This window comes from Aotus nancymaae, unplaced genomic scaffold (genome assembly GCF_030222135.1).
Source record: "Aotus nancymaae isolate 86718 unplaced genomic scaffold, 86718_ANA_hifiasm-v0.15.2.pri h1tg000040l, whole genome shotgun sequence".
NCBI classification, from domain to species: Eukaryota; Metazoa; Chordata; class Mammalia; order Primates; family Aotidae; genus Aotus; species Aotus nancymaae.
Genome location: NW_026988454.1, coordinates 105,990,691 through 106,009,127, shown reverse-complemented (window position 1 = coordinate 106,009,127; position 18,437 = coordinate 105,990,691). Strand labels below are relative to the sequence as shown.

The window sequence follows — 18,437 nt, the reverse complement described above, 5'->3', positions numbered from 1 at the left end:
TATCTTTGCCAGTAAAACACACCTCATAAATATAACAGGAGCTGTGGAAACCCTAAAGGTTTATATCAGCCCCATATAGAAAATTGCTTGTTATTTAGGACCCTTTGTTTCCAGAGATCAACCTATCTTTGTCTCCTATACAGACGTGACGTCTGTTCTCACTATAATAAATAAGGCCAAATCCAATGACACGGAAACTGGCCCACTATTTTTATCAAATGTTTCATTCATTAAGTGTCACTGAACACTGTTGAGTGGCAGTTATTTCTTGGCACTGAGGAGCTTATATCATCCAATAAAAAAATAATTAACTTCTAATCCTCTGGGACATGAACCCACGCTCTTTGTTTAATGAAACACAGATTATAACATGGAACTCCATACTGCCTTTAAAAATATGAGTTTTTAGAAGAAAAAAGTCTGTGGAAGAAATTAAATCAAGAAGGATGGGAAGACAATATAAAAAGAAAGGGGAGAAAAGATGGTAATTCACCACTGAAGGAAATGCTGGGAGATAAACATCTGCAGTAGAGTTCAAACGATAGCTGCGGTCACCATGGATGGCAGCTGTGAACGACATCGGAAATGGACCCTATGATGTCTGTTTCTGGCTTGCCTGGAATGTTGTCAAGCACTCTTTGACTCCCTTATTTTATCTCAGGTCTCATCCCACAAAGGCCCAAATCCCCAGTAAGCTTGTAACTGCCCCACATGCCTGGGTGTTACCCCCATATATGCTCATTCTGGCTCAAATATTATATGACAATCATTATTAGAAGGTTCCATGAAATAGGCAATCTCCTTTCTATACCAATTAGAAACTTCATTGACAGTAAAAACACTTGGTAAAAATGAAGAATTCCCTACCTTGAACACGTCAAGCTGCTGATTAATTGTCTCTGTTTCCATACCAACGGGACCCTGTGACTCTTCATGTTCTCCGGCTTTCTGGAGCAGAGCAGAAAATTCTTTCAATTTGCTGTAAAATTCTTCAAGACGTGTAATTGTCCCTTCAACCTGCTCTTCTCTGGCTTGGGCTCGATCCAGTAACTTGTTGCATTGTTTGCTTAACGCCTCCAAGTCCCTTTTAATTCCAACAAGGTCAGGAGAGGTTTCCTCTGTGGCCAACATCATCTTGCAGGTTTTATTGGCATTGTCGTTGCTTGCTATGAGGGCTTCTAGTTTCTTTAGAAAGGCTTTTATAGTTTCCTTTTGCTTTTGCAATGTTTCTGCATCTCTCCCCACTGGGGCCATGCTATCCAGTTCATCATCAAACTCTGCAAACTGAGAAAACATTTCTCGAATGGTATTCTGGAAATGCCCAATGCCCTGAAGTTTGGTTTCTAAGAATGAACACTTTTCATCAACCTGCTGACTTAGTTCACTGTGTTCTTGAGCTATGGTTTCCACTTGTAATAAAATATCAGAGGTTCCCGTTGAGTCTGAGGCCTCTACCACAAGGTCCTGTGCAAGTCTTTTAGCCAAATCTACCTGATGCTTCAAGGCCTGAAGTGATTTCTGCTGAGTTTGCAACATGGTCAGGTATTTGTTACTGTACGCCTGGGGTCCCAGGGAATCATGGACATCTAGCTGCTCCTTTGCACACTGAAGCTGCCTTTTAGATTCTTTGGAAACTTCTTGAAATTCTTTAAACTTCTGAGCCATGTTCTCCAGGGACAATTTCTTACTGTGAAGTTGTTCAGTGACCATGTCTACCTTCTGGATCAGTGACTTATTCTCATCTGTAACAACTTCTTTATCTACCTCACAGACACTGAGCAAGCTATTGGCTGTGTTGTTCAGTAATTCTACCATACCAAAGTGTTGGTCCATTTCCTTCTGCAGAGACTTTAACTTGGCAATAGAATTCTCTCCTTCAGCAGGATCCAAGCAAAATTTTATTTCCTCCAGGTTGTTTTGGCATTTGTCTATCCATGGCCGGAGGGTCTCTACTTGCTCTTTATACTTAAGGGCTTTTTCCAATGAATCTTTTAACTTGTTTTCTCTTTCTTTCACCTGCTTATTAAATGTATCCCAATTGGTTTTAATCGTATTAAGCTGTGACTGTAAGGCTGCCTTCTCAGACCCTTGTGTTTTTAATAACAGATTTTCACCTTCTGCAATGGTTTTTTCATAAATATGAGACTGGGCAGTCAAAGTTTTACTGAAGTCTTTATGATCTTTAATTAATGATTCCAAGACATCTACTTTGGCGGATATTGGATGAGACTTGTTTTGCTCTTCTTTCTTTGTATCCAGCCAAGCTTGAAAATCTCTAGACATTTGCTGAAATTGATGAGAGCTTGCACAGGCTGACTGAAGGTGCTGGACATGATTCTCTAGAAATAAAATCACAAGATACGTTTATTTTACATCAAAATGTTAATTTAGTCTATGAAAAGTCAAAAGAAAAATCTCTGAATGAATATATAGAATCGTAGAAAAGCAAGGGCTTTTAGCAATGACTATAAGAACTACAAGTGAACCTAAGTTACTGACAAAGGGGAAAAGAAGCAAGAGGTAGGCACAACAAGAAAATAAGCAAGCAAGAAAAGATGCAGGAGACAGATGAGAGGGGAAAACAAAGAATAAGTAAAAATGCATCAAGGTGCAGGGAGTGGTCATGCCACACACTGCCTGCTATGCTAGCGTCATCTCCATTCCAGTACAGAAAAGTGACAACAGCAAACTTCTCAGTTATGGTGATAAATAATCCATCTCTTATCAATATGACTTTTTCATATCTATGTCTTTTACATATTGTGGCGGCAACATAACGTAGCACATGAAAACTACAAGAGTTTGTATCTTGGTTTAACCTCTTCAGAGCTGGAAGACCCCAGGCAAATGATTCAACCTCTAAGCCTAATTTCTACAACTGTAAATTGACAATATTAATAGTCGGTGTTGTACAGATTAAATTATAGTACATATGGAGTTCATAGTTTAATACCTATAACATAAAAGTGTTCATACCATTAAAAATAATGATAATAGCTGATATGTACTATTTCTAATATCATGTTAAATAAAGGAATAAGTCTGAAACAGTTGCTATGATCAGTAAATTCAATCAATGGAAACGCATAACTTGAGTATTTACTAGGTGCAAGAAACTAGAAACTTTTCAAACAGCACAAATTTAACAACAAAATGTACCTTTCTTCACAGGGCTTTCTGAATTCTGATAACTCACTGCTACCTCTGACAAATATCAACACATCTGCCACAGAATTACAGCCAAGTGAGAGAGGAAAACAGTGACAAATGCCTCTCTTTCACACATTTCTTTAGAAAAGTTTTTATGACAGAACAGACAAAGTAACAGCAGATGAGAAGATGATGCAAAGCCTTTTACTAACTAGTCATGTTTTTTCTGGCAAAAGAAGACTGACACACAGCAAAAAGCATTTACGTCTTTTAAAAACCAGTTTGGGATACTTGAGATTTTAAAAGGCCTTGAGGAAGTCAATTTTGCCAACAGATTATGTGTGTAGAATGACTGTAACACTGCATGTGCCTATGAACACAAAACTGTTCTCTGCACTCCTGTGTTCATCCTCCTCTTCACTGATGTTGACAGTGAGGCAGAGTCTCTTTGAGGTCCTGGATTATTGGCAACATCTTGGAAATAGGCAATATATGACATCTATTTCTGAACAGGAAATACATGTATTAAAAGTAAACTAACCTGCTTTCTGTTCAATTTCTTTAAATGATTTTAAGATGCTTTCTAGTTGCCTACTAAGTTCTGCTTTCAAGTACTCTTCTTTAACCAGTGCTGACAAATCCTCACAGAGTGTCTGGGCCACTTTTATCTGCTTCCTTTCCTGCTGTATTTCCTGCTTCATTTTTTGGGCTGATTCCAACTGTTGGTTCATAGCATCAGGGTGCGTGCTCACAGCCACACTGCTGCTGAGTTTATTATCCAAGTCATTCAGTTTATCGGAAAGGCTTCTCAGCAGGCTTTGATACTGTGTGCTTTTAACAATGGCTTGGTCAATCCAGTCACATCTGTCACTCAATTGCCCTGTTAGGCTATCCCATTTTTGGGTCACAGCTGCCAGTTGCTCTTTCACAATCCCATGTAAAGAAGGGTCTTCTCCAGGTCTGCTCAGAATGCCCTGACCAGCTGCTGTGAGCTGTTCATATTGAGGTTTCCGAGTGGCAAATTCTTGCAGCAGAATCTAAGGTAGCAAGGGTAAATAAACACAAAGTATTATATAATTGATTGTAGAAAACATAGATTTAGTGTCCAAACAGACAGAAACGTTAATTATTTCTCAGTTTTTGTTTTGTAGTTATCACTTTCCTACTTTTTACTTAAAGGGCAGTATAATTATCTTCAATCCAAAGAGCTATGGTGCTTTGCAGAGACATCCTGTCTAAACTAATCCTATCCTCCTAAAGGGAAAATCTGGACAAAATGAACAAAAATCATGTGTAAATTTTCATATAAAAAAAGAAACACCACTGTTGAACAAGTTCACACTGCACTTATACCAAATTTGTTTTTACCCACTCATCTTTTTGTCGTTGTAGGATTTTTGGAATACCCTATAAAATTTTACATGAAAGAAAATGCACAGCGATAAAGGTGTTAGAATATATTAACTCATGATGCATTGATTTGCACAAGTTTTTGTAACATAAGATTTATTTTATAGTCTTTATTATAAAGGTTTTAGCCAACAAATCATGGTGCTCAGAATGTATAGGCTCAAACCTGACTCATAAAATGAATGATCCAAAAATTTCATTCTTTTAGTATCATATTTTCTCTATATTTATCTATCTATCTCTGGAAGACTACCAAGACTAGCGACAATTATTTCTCCCCAGATATTTACTTTCATCTTTTGTTTTTATTGTCTTTGGATTATGAACAGATATGAACTCAAACATCTGACTTTTACAAAAACTTATTTGAATTTACAGCTTATAAAACAGCCTCACTGCTCTAAAGGCAGTACTCATACATAAAAAAAATAATAATAATAACTGAAACCACCACAGAGCTTCTGCTATTACACCTGACTATAAAAATATTAAACATTAAAAAATAAAACTCAATTTTTGGATTTTTTTTTCCCCTTGTGGATTTATTTGCTTTGTAACTAGTCTTTTTTTTTTTTTTTTTTTGAGACGGAGTTTCGCTCTTGTTACCCAGGCTGGAGTGCAAATCTCGGCTCACCGTAACCTCCGCCTCCTGGGTTCAGGCAATTCTCCTGCCTCAGCCTCCTGAGTAGCTGGGATTACAGGCACACGCCACCATACTCAGCTAATTTTTTGTATTTTTAGTAGAGACGGGGTTTCACCATGTTGACCAGGATGGTCTTGATCTCTTGACTTTGTGATCCACCCGCCTCGGCCTCCCAAAGTGCTGGGATTACAAGCGTGAGCCACCGCGCCCGGCCCGCTTTGTAACTAGTCTAACTAATACCCTGGGTTTCAGGGTTCCCTCTCTGCTTCCCTTATTCTTTGTCCTTTTCTTGTTCTCTCTCTCCCCGCAACAGGACTCAACTGCATGAGTTTTACAAGCTTCATTATCTACCAGCACAATCAAAATAAATAAAACCTCAAAGGAGTAATTTCTAAACAGTAAAAACTATATACTAGTTTCTCATAAAGATATTACTTAATTGCATTAATACTTCAAAGAAGGCCCTTTTAACAGGATCTGTACCACCCACAATATGACTCAATTATCAGGAAACTTGGCCCATTCATGGGCTTCAAGGAGGCCTCTGGAATGCCTCATAGCTTTAGTTCTCTGGGGGATTCCCACGAATATCAGGACAGTGTCTCATGGGCATCTGAAACATTACATATATAGTTCAAAGCAGTTACATAAAATACATACAGACCAACACTAATATATTTATAATGAAAACATTGGTCTCAATAAGTCAAATTGCTGTGCACGAGAGAGAGGTTATTAGGTAATACTCACCTGCACCTGCTGCCTTTGTGTGTTTAGCATATTTGGGTCAATTGACAAGGGCCCAAGAACACTGACCATAAGTTCTTTTTCCACAAGCCACTGTTTCAATTGAGCCTCTACAGTCTGGAATTGGGTTAGATTGTTGGAGGATTCTTCCAGTTTTTGTTGTCTATCAATTGTTAGTTGATTGAGTTCTTGCCACTTAGAATCTAAAAGAAAAAAAATAAAACCGGTGTTTGATTTTTTTGCATTTAACATGACTATATCTATGAGGACTGTATGACATGATTCAAAAATGATATCTAATGGCTATAATTCCATTTTTATGACTCTTGCTACATAGTTAATTAAAGGTCTAACCTAAGATTTTATAGGCTGATGGTTGTATGTCAACTGAAGTATAGGGAAAAAAATTTTGAATCTGATTTTAGAAAATACTGTAGAATATGGAATATTCATTAAAGCAGACAGGATTCTGAGATCTCTCATTCCTTCTGTAAGTCCTATAGAGTGTGTTTATTAAACTATAACTGACCTACTAGAACAATAAACAATAATCCTTTTAATATCAACTCTTCACGTATCCATTCTAGGCAAATTGCTCCCAAATTTGTATATCTATCCCCAATTATTCTTTCCCATTCAAATTACACATTAACAACCAGCTTGCTGGAAAGTTCCAGTAGGAAGTCTCAACAATTAAACTCAAAATTGGTGGAGTTTTATATTCCTCTCAAAATTGGTGGAGTTTTATGACTTTTAGATTTCTTTCAAAGTTTATCTTCTCTCCCATGTCATAAAGATGCAATAATTCAGAAAATTCTTTTATGAGCTTCCTAACTCTCTTATATCCTTGATCATAAAACCTTAAAGCCCTCCTTTACATTCTCAATGCCATAACTCCATTTTGGCCTTCATCATGTGTTATTTTAAATTATTTTTAATTTTTAAATTGATATCTAATAAATGTACATATTTTCAGAGGGCATGTGATAATTTAACACAGTCCATCCAGGTGATGAGCTAACATCATCATGGTTTACCTACACCAGTAGTTCTCACACTTGAGCTACATAAGAATCACCTGGAGGCGGCCGGGCGCGGTGGCTCAAGCCTGTAATCCCAGCACTTTGGGAGGCCGAGGCGGGTGGATCACGAGGTCAAGAGATCGAGACCATCCTGGTCAACATGGTGAAACCCCGTCTCTACTAAAAATACAAAAAATTAGCTGGGCACGGTGGCGCGTGCCTGTAATCCCAGCTACTCAGGAGGCTGAGGCAGGAGAATTGCCTGAACCCAGGAGGCGGAGGTTGCGGTGAGCCGAGATCACGCCATTGCACTCCAGCCTGGGTAACAAGAGTGAAACTCCGTCTCAAAAAAAAAAAAAAGAATCACCTGGAGGCATCTTTAATACAGATTTCTGGGCTCTACCCTGAGTTTTTGATTCAATAGGTCTGCAGTAGTATCTGAAATTCTGCATTTCTAAAAAAAATTCCCAGGTGATTCTGCTGCTGCTGATCCCAGGAGCACACTTGGAGAACTACTGACCTAGATTACAGTCTTCTAACTGGTGTCCCTGCTATTAGTGTTTCTCAGCTGCAACCCACTTGTTTCTAAAACAATTTCCCTAAAAAAATGTCACTTTTAAAACTGTCACTTCCCTGCTCAAATGCTTTAATAACTAACTCCTCATCACCTAGACGATAAAATTTGAAGACCTCTCCCTGACGTTCAAAGCCTCCCACAATCTTTGAGTGTTTGTACTCTGAGATGAATTCTCTAATCAAGACCTGTTGATTTCACCCTTATAGTCCAAAGAGACTTTTGCTCACATGTGCCCTGTGCCTGAGATGCTATACCTCTTCTCCATATACCACAACCCTGTCCTTCCTTTACATTCCACTGGATTTACCCTCTGCTAGGGAGCCTTTTCTGCTCTCTCCATCCTCATGACAGTAAGCTCCCTGCAGTTAAGAGTTACTGATCAGAGCACTTCTTCCAGCACTTCAACACAGTCACTCAATAAATATCCACTGATGGTACGATCAGTTGATTTGAGTTTTCATTTAACATAACACACTAAAGGGACAACTTTAGTAGAACACAATCAATGAAACCTTATCTAATAACATCATTCTATATGACATTTTCTGGTCAAACACAATCTGACAACAAAATAATGCCATTAAGGTGACAAATCAGGAGGGAAAAATATAAAAAATCAAGAAGCTTTTTTGAACTACATATTCTTAATTCCCACTCCTATACTAAAATATCTTGCTAATACTCTCCCTAGGTAATTCTGTTATCCTAGAGGAGAGCCACTGAATTAGGGGCAAATTAATTACAACCTGATAGGAATCTCTATAGTTGGATTAAACGTATCTTTGAACATGAAGATCCCTTATGGTAACCTTTTTCAAACTAAAATGTAGTTAGAGATTTCTACATTTATCATAGCACACCAGATGCTAAAGAAGGACAGTATTTAGATAAATGTAATGGAACAACTGAAAGTAAAATAATTATTATAATCATAGTCTATACTTATATAGCACTTAATGTATGCCAGGTACTATTTGTTTGAGCCATTTACATTAACTTATTGAATTCTTCAAATGAAACTATGAAGTAGGGAAAATTATTACTGTTCTCTTACGCTCATTTTCTTTTTTTCTACCCCCTTTACACTAATTTGCTACATCACTGTAGTAATAAAAATTGGTAAGATAATAGGGCTTGTAAAGAAAATTCAGTACCTATGAGAAGCAATTTATACTCCTCTGTTTATACAGGCATAGGATGTGGGTGGGAGGATAACTTTGGATAAAAAAGTTGACTGGGGAAGAGAAGAGCATAAAGTATGGAGCAGGAGGGGTCACAGAAGTAACTCCATGAAGGAGAAGGGATCATACCTTTCCCAGATGAATGAAAGGAATATTTAAAATAGAATACAGCTTAAAAATATATAAAGTACAAAGCACCAGAAAGCTAGTAAAAAGTAAAGAAACATTAATGAAAACAGGTACTCAATGCACAGGACTTCATTAACTAGTATCTACCTTCTTCATAAAAATAAATTTAGTTACTGTGTTTACCATAAAAAACCTAAGATATGCCAATTTTCTGCACAATATAACTTGAAATGACACTTTATGCAAAAAATAGATTCTGAAACATTAAAGCAAATCTAAGAATAAGTGACTGTCTAATGTTTTCTGATAAAGATTATGATAAAAATGAAAAATAATTGTACTCTTCTTCATAGGTGTTCATCTAAGTAATGCAACATACCTATTTCTGTCAACATCTGTTTCCATCTGGGGGCCTCAGGAGTATCCGGGTTCTCCTCCAACAGCTCTGTCAATTTGTCTTTCAACTCCTGTACTTTGTTTACATTCTGCTTCAGTTCTGCCTCAAACAACTAAAAAGGAAAAAATAATAATAAACTATGTGAACAGCAAAAGACAAAAATACAATAACAATAGAGCATTTTTTTTTTCTCTAGAATGAACAAAAGAGGAAAAAAATCTACTGTTAAATGCTGTGGTGGGTGAGGGCCTGGATTTTGTAATTAATTATTTTCCTTTTCTCTTCTTAGCTAGTGTTCAACTGTGTGATAAAGGAATCCCCACAGAGGAACACTGTGACTATGGAGATAATGACTCTTGTCCCCATTAGTAAAAAAGAATTTCATATTCTCAAACAAGCCACTTTGGAAAAAAGCAAGATGACATCAGTTAAACTGTAATTAATAAGAAAATCAGTCTTAAAAAAGGCTGCCAGAAGTAGAGAATATACCAGTGAATAAGCACTTTTTTTGGGCAACACATAGAATTCAAATATAGGTTGGTAATTTGTAGAAATTTTGCCATCACTGCCACCATACAAAGCCATTTTCCCAACCTTGGCAGCTATAGAAAGAAACACCATCTATTAAAGAAAAGAAACGCATTAGCTACCCTATTTTTATAATACAAAGAACATATCCCTCATACATTTAGCCCTTAAATAAATCTTTTCCAATAGTTGATTGGTTAACATCCCAAGCTTAAACTCATTTAAATGTGGCAAAGTTGCTTACACCCAACAGTTTGCTAATCTATAAAGTGGCTGTGCCAAAAAATTTTTTTTAAGTAACTATTATCATCAACCTCTATAGAAAGACACATTAACCAAAATGTCAAATTAGGTGCTGAACGTTATAGAGCTAGAAAACAGAACAGAGCTTCTGACTATCAAGCTTCATTCCAAACGCTAATCCATTCTCTTTCATGTCTTCCATTGGTGCACCCACAGAATGTACCTTATTCTGCTCAACTTGAGTCTTCACAGCTTCAGCATCTGTAGGTGCAGGTGTCTGATGCCATTTTGTGGCAGTTTTGTTCATTTTCTGTAACCACTGCATCATTGCACTTGATTCTTCCTGAGCCTTTTGCAATTTGGAGAGCTTAGTGTTCAGTTCCGCTATTTTGTCCTTGAGTAAGAGGCCAAGATCTTCATAACCATGACTTACGTCAGTCATGTCCTTTTTAATGGATGTTAAACCTAGGAATAAGAAAAATATCTATACTGACACATTTTCAGGACATTCGGAGCAGAGGTCTAGAAATAAAAAGTTTGTTTTACACGGTATTTTGTCACTTCTCCTTTGTCACTATTAAGCCTAGTATGATAAAGTCATAAACTTTTTAGAACTAAAAGGCTGGATCACCTTACAATGCTATTTAATCACAAACAATTCAAGAAAATTGCATAATACCAGCGTAATAAAAAACACACACCAAAAAATGTTACTTAGCAATATCTCAAGCATCAAACTCAATAAATTAGGTTAAATAACATTACATCAAGTGACAAAATATCTCGTTAACCAAAAACGAAAAACAAAACCAAGTATCAAACTCAAAAACTTGGTTTTACTCATTTCAAATAAACAAAACTACATAAAACATTATATAAATACAATATTTATGGAGACTGTGACTATTAGATCAAACACCATTGTAATTTAGGTTTGAAATTTCAATATAACTACTGTTTGCATCTAAGATTTTCTCTCATTAAAAAACATACCAAATTACATTAATCAATAACAAATTAAAATTATTATTCACCTTTATTTGCCCAAAATTCCTCAGTATTTGTGGCTGTTCCTTCACCATTTAATATTGCTCCACCTGCAAAAATATTAACACTAAAATAATTAGAGGTTCATAGTATTTCTATACATTAATAGTAGGTGGCATTAAAGCAAACCCCATAAACAGTAATCATTTAAAAATGTTATTGCTATTTGGAAATGTAAAATACTAACTTCATTTCAAAATCAAATGAAGGTCCAAAATTTAAATATCAAACAATATCCTCTCTTCTATGTAAAATTTATTCTTAAAGTAACATGACTGTCTTCAACACTACCATTTCAGTATGTTTATATCATATAAATATTCATAAAATTTTTTGTGAAGTTGCTTTGTTTTTTATAATAAATTCCTTTTATTCCAGAAAGACTCATATTTAGTAAATTATATTTTAAAGCAACAAATGGAGCCTTAGTGGTTCTTTTTTACAATTTTTTAAATTATTTATTTATTTTATTATACTTTAAGTTCTGGGATAAATGTGTATAATGTGCAGGTCTGTTACATAGGTATGTACGAGCCATGGAGGCTTGCTGTACCCATCAACCCATTATCTACATTAGGTATTTCTCCTAATGTTATCCCTTCCATACCCACCCCACATTCAGAAAGGCCCTGGCGTGTGATATCCCTTCCCTGTGTCCACATGTCCTCATTGTTCAACTCCCACTTATGAGTGAGAACATTTGGTGTTTGGTTTTCTGTTCTTGTGTTAGTTTGCTGAGAATGATGGTTTCCAGCTTCATCCATAACCCTGCAAAGGACAGGAAACTCATCCTTTTTTATGGCTGCATAGTATTCCATGGTGTATATGTCCCACACTTTCTTTATCCAGTCTATCATTGATGGCCATTTGGGTTGGTTCCAAGTCTTTGCTATCGTGAATAGTGCCACAATAAACATATGTGTGCATGTGTCTTTATAGCAGAATGATTTGTAATCCTTTGAGTATATACCCAGCGATGGGATTGCTGGGTGAAATGGTATTTCTGGTGCTAGATCCTTGAGGAATCGCCACACAGTCTTCCACAGTGGTTGAACTAATTTACACTCCCACCAACAGTGTAAAAGTGTTCCTATTTCTCCACATCCTCAACAGCATCTGTTGTTTCCTGACTTTTTAATGGAGATAATTCTAACTGGCATGAGATGGCAACTCATTGTGGTTTTGATTTGCATTTCTCTAACAACTAGTGATGATGAACTTTTTTTCATGTTTGTAAGCCACATAAATGTCTTCTTTTAAGAAGTGTCTATATCCTTTGCCCATTTCTTAATTTTTTTTTCTTGTAAATTTGTTTAAGCTCCTTGAAGATTCTGGATATTAGCCCTTTGTTAGATGGATAGATTGCAAAATTTTTCTCCCATTCTGTGGGATTCCTGTTCATTCTGATGAGTTTCTTTTGCTGTGCAGAAGCTCTTTAGTTTAGTGAGATCCCATTTGTCAATTGTGGCTTTTGTTGCCATTGCTTCTGGCTGTTAATCATGAAGTCTTTGCCCATGCCTATGTCCTGAATGGTACTGCCTAGGCTTTCTTCTAGCGTTTTTATGGTTTTAGGTCTTATGCTTAAGTCTTTAATCCAACTTGACTTAATTTTTGTATAAGGTGAAAGGAAGAGGTCCAGTTTCAGTTTTCTACATATGGCTAGCCAGTTTTCCCAACATCATTTATTGAATAGGGAATCCTTTCCCCATTGTTTGTTTTTTTACAGGTTTGTCAAAGGTCAGATGGTTGTAGATGTATAGCGTTATTTCTGAGGCCTCTGTTCTGTTCCACTGGTCTGTCTATATATCTGTTTTGGTACCAGTACCATGCTGTTTGGGATACTGTAGCCTTGTAGTATAGTTTGAAGTCAGATAGCATGATGCCTCCAGCTTTGTTCTTTTTGCTTAGGATTGTCTTGGCTATATAGGCTCTTTTTTGGTTCCATATGAAATTTAAAGTAGTGTTTTTCTAATTCTATGAAGAAAGGCAGTGGTAGCTATATGGGGATAGCATGAAATCTATAAATTACTTTGGGCAGTATGGCCATTTTCATGATATTGATTCTTTCTATCCATGAGCATGGAGTGTTTTTCCATTTGTTTGTATCCTCTCTTATTTCCTTGAGCAGTGGTTTGTAGTTCTCCTTGAAGACATCCTTCACAACCCTTGTTAGTTGTATTCCTAGGTATTTTATTATCTTTGTAGCAATTGTGAATGAGAGTTCACTCATGATTTGGCTCTCTGTCTGTTATTGGTGTATAGGAATGCTTGACATTTTTGCACATTGATTTTGTATCTTGAGAATTTTCTGGAGTTGCTTATCAGATTAAGGAGACTTTGGGCTGAGATGATGGGGTCTTCTAAATATACAATCAAGTCATCTGCATACAGTGACAATCTGACTTCATCTCTTCCTATTTGCATACCCTTTATTTCTTTTTCTTGCCTGAGTGTCCCTGCCAAATTTCCAATACTATATTGAATAGGAGTGGTGAGAGAGGGCATCCTTATCTTGTGCCAGTTTTCAAAGGAAATGCTTCCAGCTTTTGCCCATTCAGTATGATATTGGCTGTTCGTTTTTCATAAATAGCCCTTATTATTTTAACATATGTTCCAGCAATACTTAGTTTATTGAGAGTTTTTAGCATGAAGGGGGTTTGAATTTTATCAAAGACCTTTTCTGCATCTATTGAGATAATCATGTGGCTTTTGTCATTGGCTCTGTTGATATGATGGACTACATTTATTGATTTGTATATGTTGAACTAGCCTTGCATCCCAAAAATGAAGCCAACTTGATTGTGGTAGATAAGCTTTTTGATGTGCTGCTAGATTCAGTTTGCTAATATTTTATTGAAGATTTTTGCGTAGATGCTCATCAGGGATATTGGCCCCAAATTTTCTTTTTTTGTGTGTGTCTCTGCCAAGTTTTGGTATCAGGATAATGCTAGTCTCAAAATATGAGTTAAGGAGAAGTCTCTCTTTTTCTGTTGTTTGGAATAGTTTCAGAAAGAATTGTACCAGCTCCTCTTTGTAACTCTGGTAGTATTTGGCTATGAATCCATCTGGTCCTGGGCTTTTTTTGGTTGGTAAGCTAATAATTACTGCCTCAACTTCAGAACTTATTGTTCTATTCAGAGATTCAACTTCTTCCTGGTTTAGTCTTGGGAGAGTGTATGTGTCCAGGAATTTATCCATTTCTTCTACATTTTCTAGTTTATTTGAGTACAGATGTTTATAGTACTCTCTGATGGTAGTTTGCATTTCTGTGGCATCAGTGGTGATATCCCCTTTATCATTTTTTATTGTGTCTATTTGATTCTTCTCTATTTGCTTCTTTATTAGTCTGGCTAGCAGTCTATTTATTTTGTTAATCTTTTCAAAAAACCAGTTCCTGGATTTTTTTTTTCTTGAGACAGAGTCTCACTCTGTTGCCCAGGCTGGAGTGCAATGGCATGATCTTGACTCACTGTAACCTCCCCCTGCTGGGTTCAGGCAATTCTCCTGCCTCAGCCTCCTAAGTAGCTGGGATTACAGGCATGCACCACCACACCCAGCTAATTTTTGTATTTTTAGTAGAGACAAGGTTTCACTATGTTGTTCAGGCTTGTCTTGAACTCCTCATCTCATAATCCCCACCAGCCTCAGACTCCCAAATTGTTGGGATTACAGGCATGAGCCACCACACCCAGCCGATTCACTGATTTTTTTTGAAGGGTTTTTCATGTGTCTATCTCCTTTAGTTCTGCTCTGATCTTAGTTATTTTTTGTCTTCTGCTAGCTTTTCAATTTGTTTGCCCTTGTTTCTCTAGTAGTTATTTTATTTGTGATGTTATGGTGTCAATTTTAGATCTTTCTCACTTTCTCCTGTGGGCATTTAGTGCTACCAATTTCCCTCTAAACACTGCTTTAGCTGTGTCCCAGAGATTCCAGTATGTTGTGTCTTTATTCTTACTGGTTTCAAAGAACTTACTTATTTCTGGATTAATTTCGTTATTTACCCAGTAGTCATTCAGGAGCAGGTTGTTCAGTTTCCATGTAGCTGTGTGGTTTTCAGTGAGTTTTTTTTTTTTTTTTTTTTTTTTTTTTGAGTCGGAGTTTTGCTCTTGTTACCCAGGCTGGAGTGCAATGGCACGATCTCGGCTCACCGCAACCTCCGTCTCCTGGGTTCAGGCAATTCTCCTGCCTCAGCCTCCTGAGTAGCTGGGATTACAGGCACGCGCCACCATGCCCAGCTAATTTTTTGTATTTTTAGTAGAGACGGGGTTTCACCATGTTGACCAGGATGGTCTCGATCTCTTGACCTTGTGATCCACCCGCCTCAGCCTCCCAAAGTGCTGGGATAACAGGCATGAGCCACCGCACCCAGCCCTTCAGTGAGTTTCTTAATCCTGAGTTATAATTTGATTGCACTGTGGTTTGAGAGACTGTTTGTTATTATTTCCATCCTTTTGCATTTGCTGAGGAGTGTTTTACCTCCAATTATGTGGTCAACTGTAGAATAAGTGTGATGTGGTGCTGAGAAGAATGTATATTCTGTTGATTTGGGGTGGAAAGTTCTGTAGATGTCTATTAGGTCCACCTGGTCCAGAGCTGAGTTCAAGTCCTGCATATTCTTGTTAATTTTCTGTCTCATTAATTTGTCTAATATTGACAGTGGGGTGTTAAAATCTCCCATTATTATTGTGTGGGAGTCTATATTGGGTGCATATGTATTTAGGATAATTAGCCCTTCTTGTTGCATTGATCCCTTTACCATTATGTAATGCCCTTGTCTTTTTCATTTTTATTGGTTTAAAGTCTGTTTTATCAGAGACTAGGTTTGCAATCCCTGCTTTTTTTTTTCCTTTTCTTTCCATTTGCTTGATAAATATTCCTCCATCCCTTTATTTTGGCCTAAGTATGTCTTTACACGTGAAATGGGTCTCCTGAATACAGCACACCAATGGGTCTTGACTCTTTATCCAATTTGCCAGACTATTTCTTTTAATTGGGGCATTTAGCCTGTTTACATTTAAGGTTAATATTGTCATGTGTGAATTTGATCCTGTCATTATAATGCTAGCTGGTTATTTTGCCCATTAGTTGATGCAGTTTCTTCATAGTGTCAATGGTCTTTACTGTTTGTTATGTTTTTGCAGTGGCTGGTACCAGTTTTTCCTTTCCATATTTACTGTTTTCTTAAGGAGCTCTTGTAAGGCAGGTCTGGTGGTGACAAAATTTCTCAGCATTTGCTTGTCTGTAAAGGATTTTATTTCTCTTTTGCTTATGAAGCTTAGTTTGGATGGATACAAAATTCTGGGTTGAAAATTCTATTCTTTAAGAATGCTGAATATTGGCCCCTCTCTCTTCTGGCTTGAAGGGTTTCTGCAGAGAAATCTGCTGTTAGTCTGATGGGCTTCCCTTTGTGCATAACCCAACCTTTCTCTCTGGCTGCCCTTAGCATTTTTTCCTTCATTTCAACCTTGGTGTATCAGACAGTTGAAATTATGTGTCTTGGGGTTGCTATTCTCGAGGAGTATCTTTGTGGTGTTTAGTGTATTTCCTGAATTTGAATTTTGGCCTGTTTTGCTATGTTGGATAAGTTCTCCTGGTTAGTATCCTGAAGAGTAATTTCCAACTTGGTTCCATTCTCCCCATCACTTTCAGGTACACCAACCAAATGTAGATTTGGTCTTTTCACATAGTCTCATATTTCTTGGAGGATTTGTTCATTCTTTTTTATTCTTTTTTCTCTAAACTTGTCTTCATGCTTTATTTTATTAAGTTGATCTTCAATCTCTGATATCCTTTATTCTGCTTGATTGATTTGGAATTGATACTTGTGTACACTTCACAAAGTTCTCATGCTGTTTTTCAGCTCCATCAGGTTATTTATGTTCTTCTCTAAACTGGTTATTATAGTTAGCAATTCCTCTAACCTTTTTTTAAGGTTCTTAGCTTCCTTGCATTGGGTTAGAACATACTCCTTTAGCTCGAAGGAGTTTGTTATTACCCACTCTCTGAAGCCTACTTCTGTCAATCCATCAAATTCATTCTCCATCCAGTTTTGTTCCCTTGTTGGCAAAGAGTTGTGATCCTTTGGAGGAGAAGATGCATTCTGGCTTCTGGAATTTTCAGCCTTTTTGCACTGGTTTTTCCTCATCTTCATGGACTATCTATCTTTGATCTTTGATGTTGCTAAACATCGCATGGGGTTTTTGTGTGTGCGTTCTTTTTGTTGATGTTGATGCTATTTTCTTCTGTTTGTTAGTTTTCCTTCTAATAGTCAGACCCCTCTGCTGCAGGTCTGCTGGAGTTTGCTGGAGGTCCACTCCAGAACATGTTTGCCTGGATATCACCAGTGGAGGCCGCAGAACAGCAGAGATTGATGCCTGTTCCTTCCTCTAGAAGCTCTGTCCCAGAAGGGTACCTGCCAGATGCCAGCCAGCGCTCTCCTGTATGAGGTGTCTGTCAACCCATGCTGGGACCTATCTCCCAGTCAGGAGGCATGGGGGTCAGGGACCCACTTGAGAATGCAGTCTTCCCCTAGTAGAGCTTGAGCACTGTGCTGGGAGATCTGCTGCCCTCTTCAGAGCTGGCAGTCAGGAACATTTAAGTCTGCTGAAGCTGCGCCCACAGCCACCTCTTCCCCCAGGTGCTCTGTCCCAAGGAGATGGGAGTTTTATCTATAAGTTCCTGACTGGGGGTGCTCCCTTTCTTTCAGAGATGTCCTGCACAGAGAGAACGAATCTAGAGAGGTAGTCTGGCTACAGTGGCTTTGCCAAGCTGCAATGGACTCCAGCCAGTTTGAAGTTCCCTGGAGTTTTGTTTACACTGTGAGGGGAAAACCGCCTACTCACGCCTCGGTAATGGTGAACACCCCTCTCCCTACCAAGCTCAAGCAACCCAGGTTGACTTCAGACTGCTGTGCTGGCAAGAATTTCAAGTGAGTGAATCTTAGCTTGCTGGGCTCTGTGGGGGTGGGATCCACCAGGCTAGACCACTTGGCTCCCTGTCGTCAGCCCCCTTTCTAGGGGAGTGAACAGTTCTGTCTTGCTCGTGTTCCATGTGTCACTGCAGTATGAAAAACTGCTCCTGCAGCTTGCTCAGTGTCTGCCCAAACAGCCGCCCAGTTTTGTGCTTCAAACCCAGGGCCCTGGTGGTATAGGCATCTGAGGGAATCTCCTGGTCTGGGTCTACGGACTGCAAAGACTATGGGAAAAGCACAGTCTCTGGGCCAGAATTCACCTTTGCTCATGGCACAGCCCCTCCTGGCTTCCCTTGGCTAGAGCAGAGAGTTCCCCAACCCCTTGCACTTCCCAGTTGAGGTGACACCCCATCCTGCTTCTGCTCACCCTCAGTGTGCTGCACCCACTGTCTA

At 38.0% G+C, this 18,437-nt stretch overlaps 1 protein-coding gene across 23 annotated transcripts in view; it reads right to left on the bottom strand.

The window, feature by feature from the left end:
* DST (dystonin) overlaps positions 1-18,437 on the bottom strand; it is a 497,116-nt gene that overhangs the window by 91,632 nt on the left and 387,047 nt on the right. For all 23 annotated transcript variants that reach the window (XM_064360963.1, XM_064360947.1, XM_064360946.1 and 20 more), the window contains 6 exons: positions 11,062-11,124; positions 10,251-10,492; positions 9,239-9,368; positions 5,954-6,153; positions 3,692-4,187; positions 868-2,339 (listed from right to left, as the gene is read on the bottom strand). In XM_064360963.1, the coding sequence (XP_064217033.1) occupies positions 868-2,339; positions 3,692-4,187; positions 5,954-6,153; positions 9,239-9,368; positions 10,251-10,492; positions 11,062-11,124 (2,603 nt within the window). The remainder of the gene's footprint in view (positions 1-867; positions 2,340-3,691; positions 4,188-5,953; positions 6,154-9,238; positions 9,369-10,250; positions 10,493-11,061; positions 11,125-18,437) is intronic.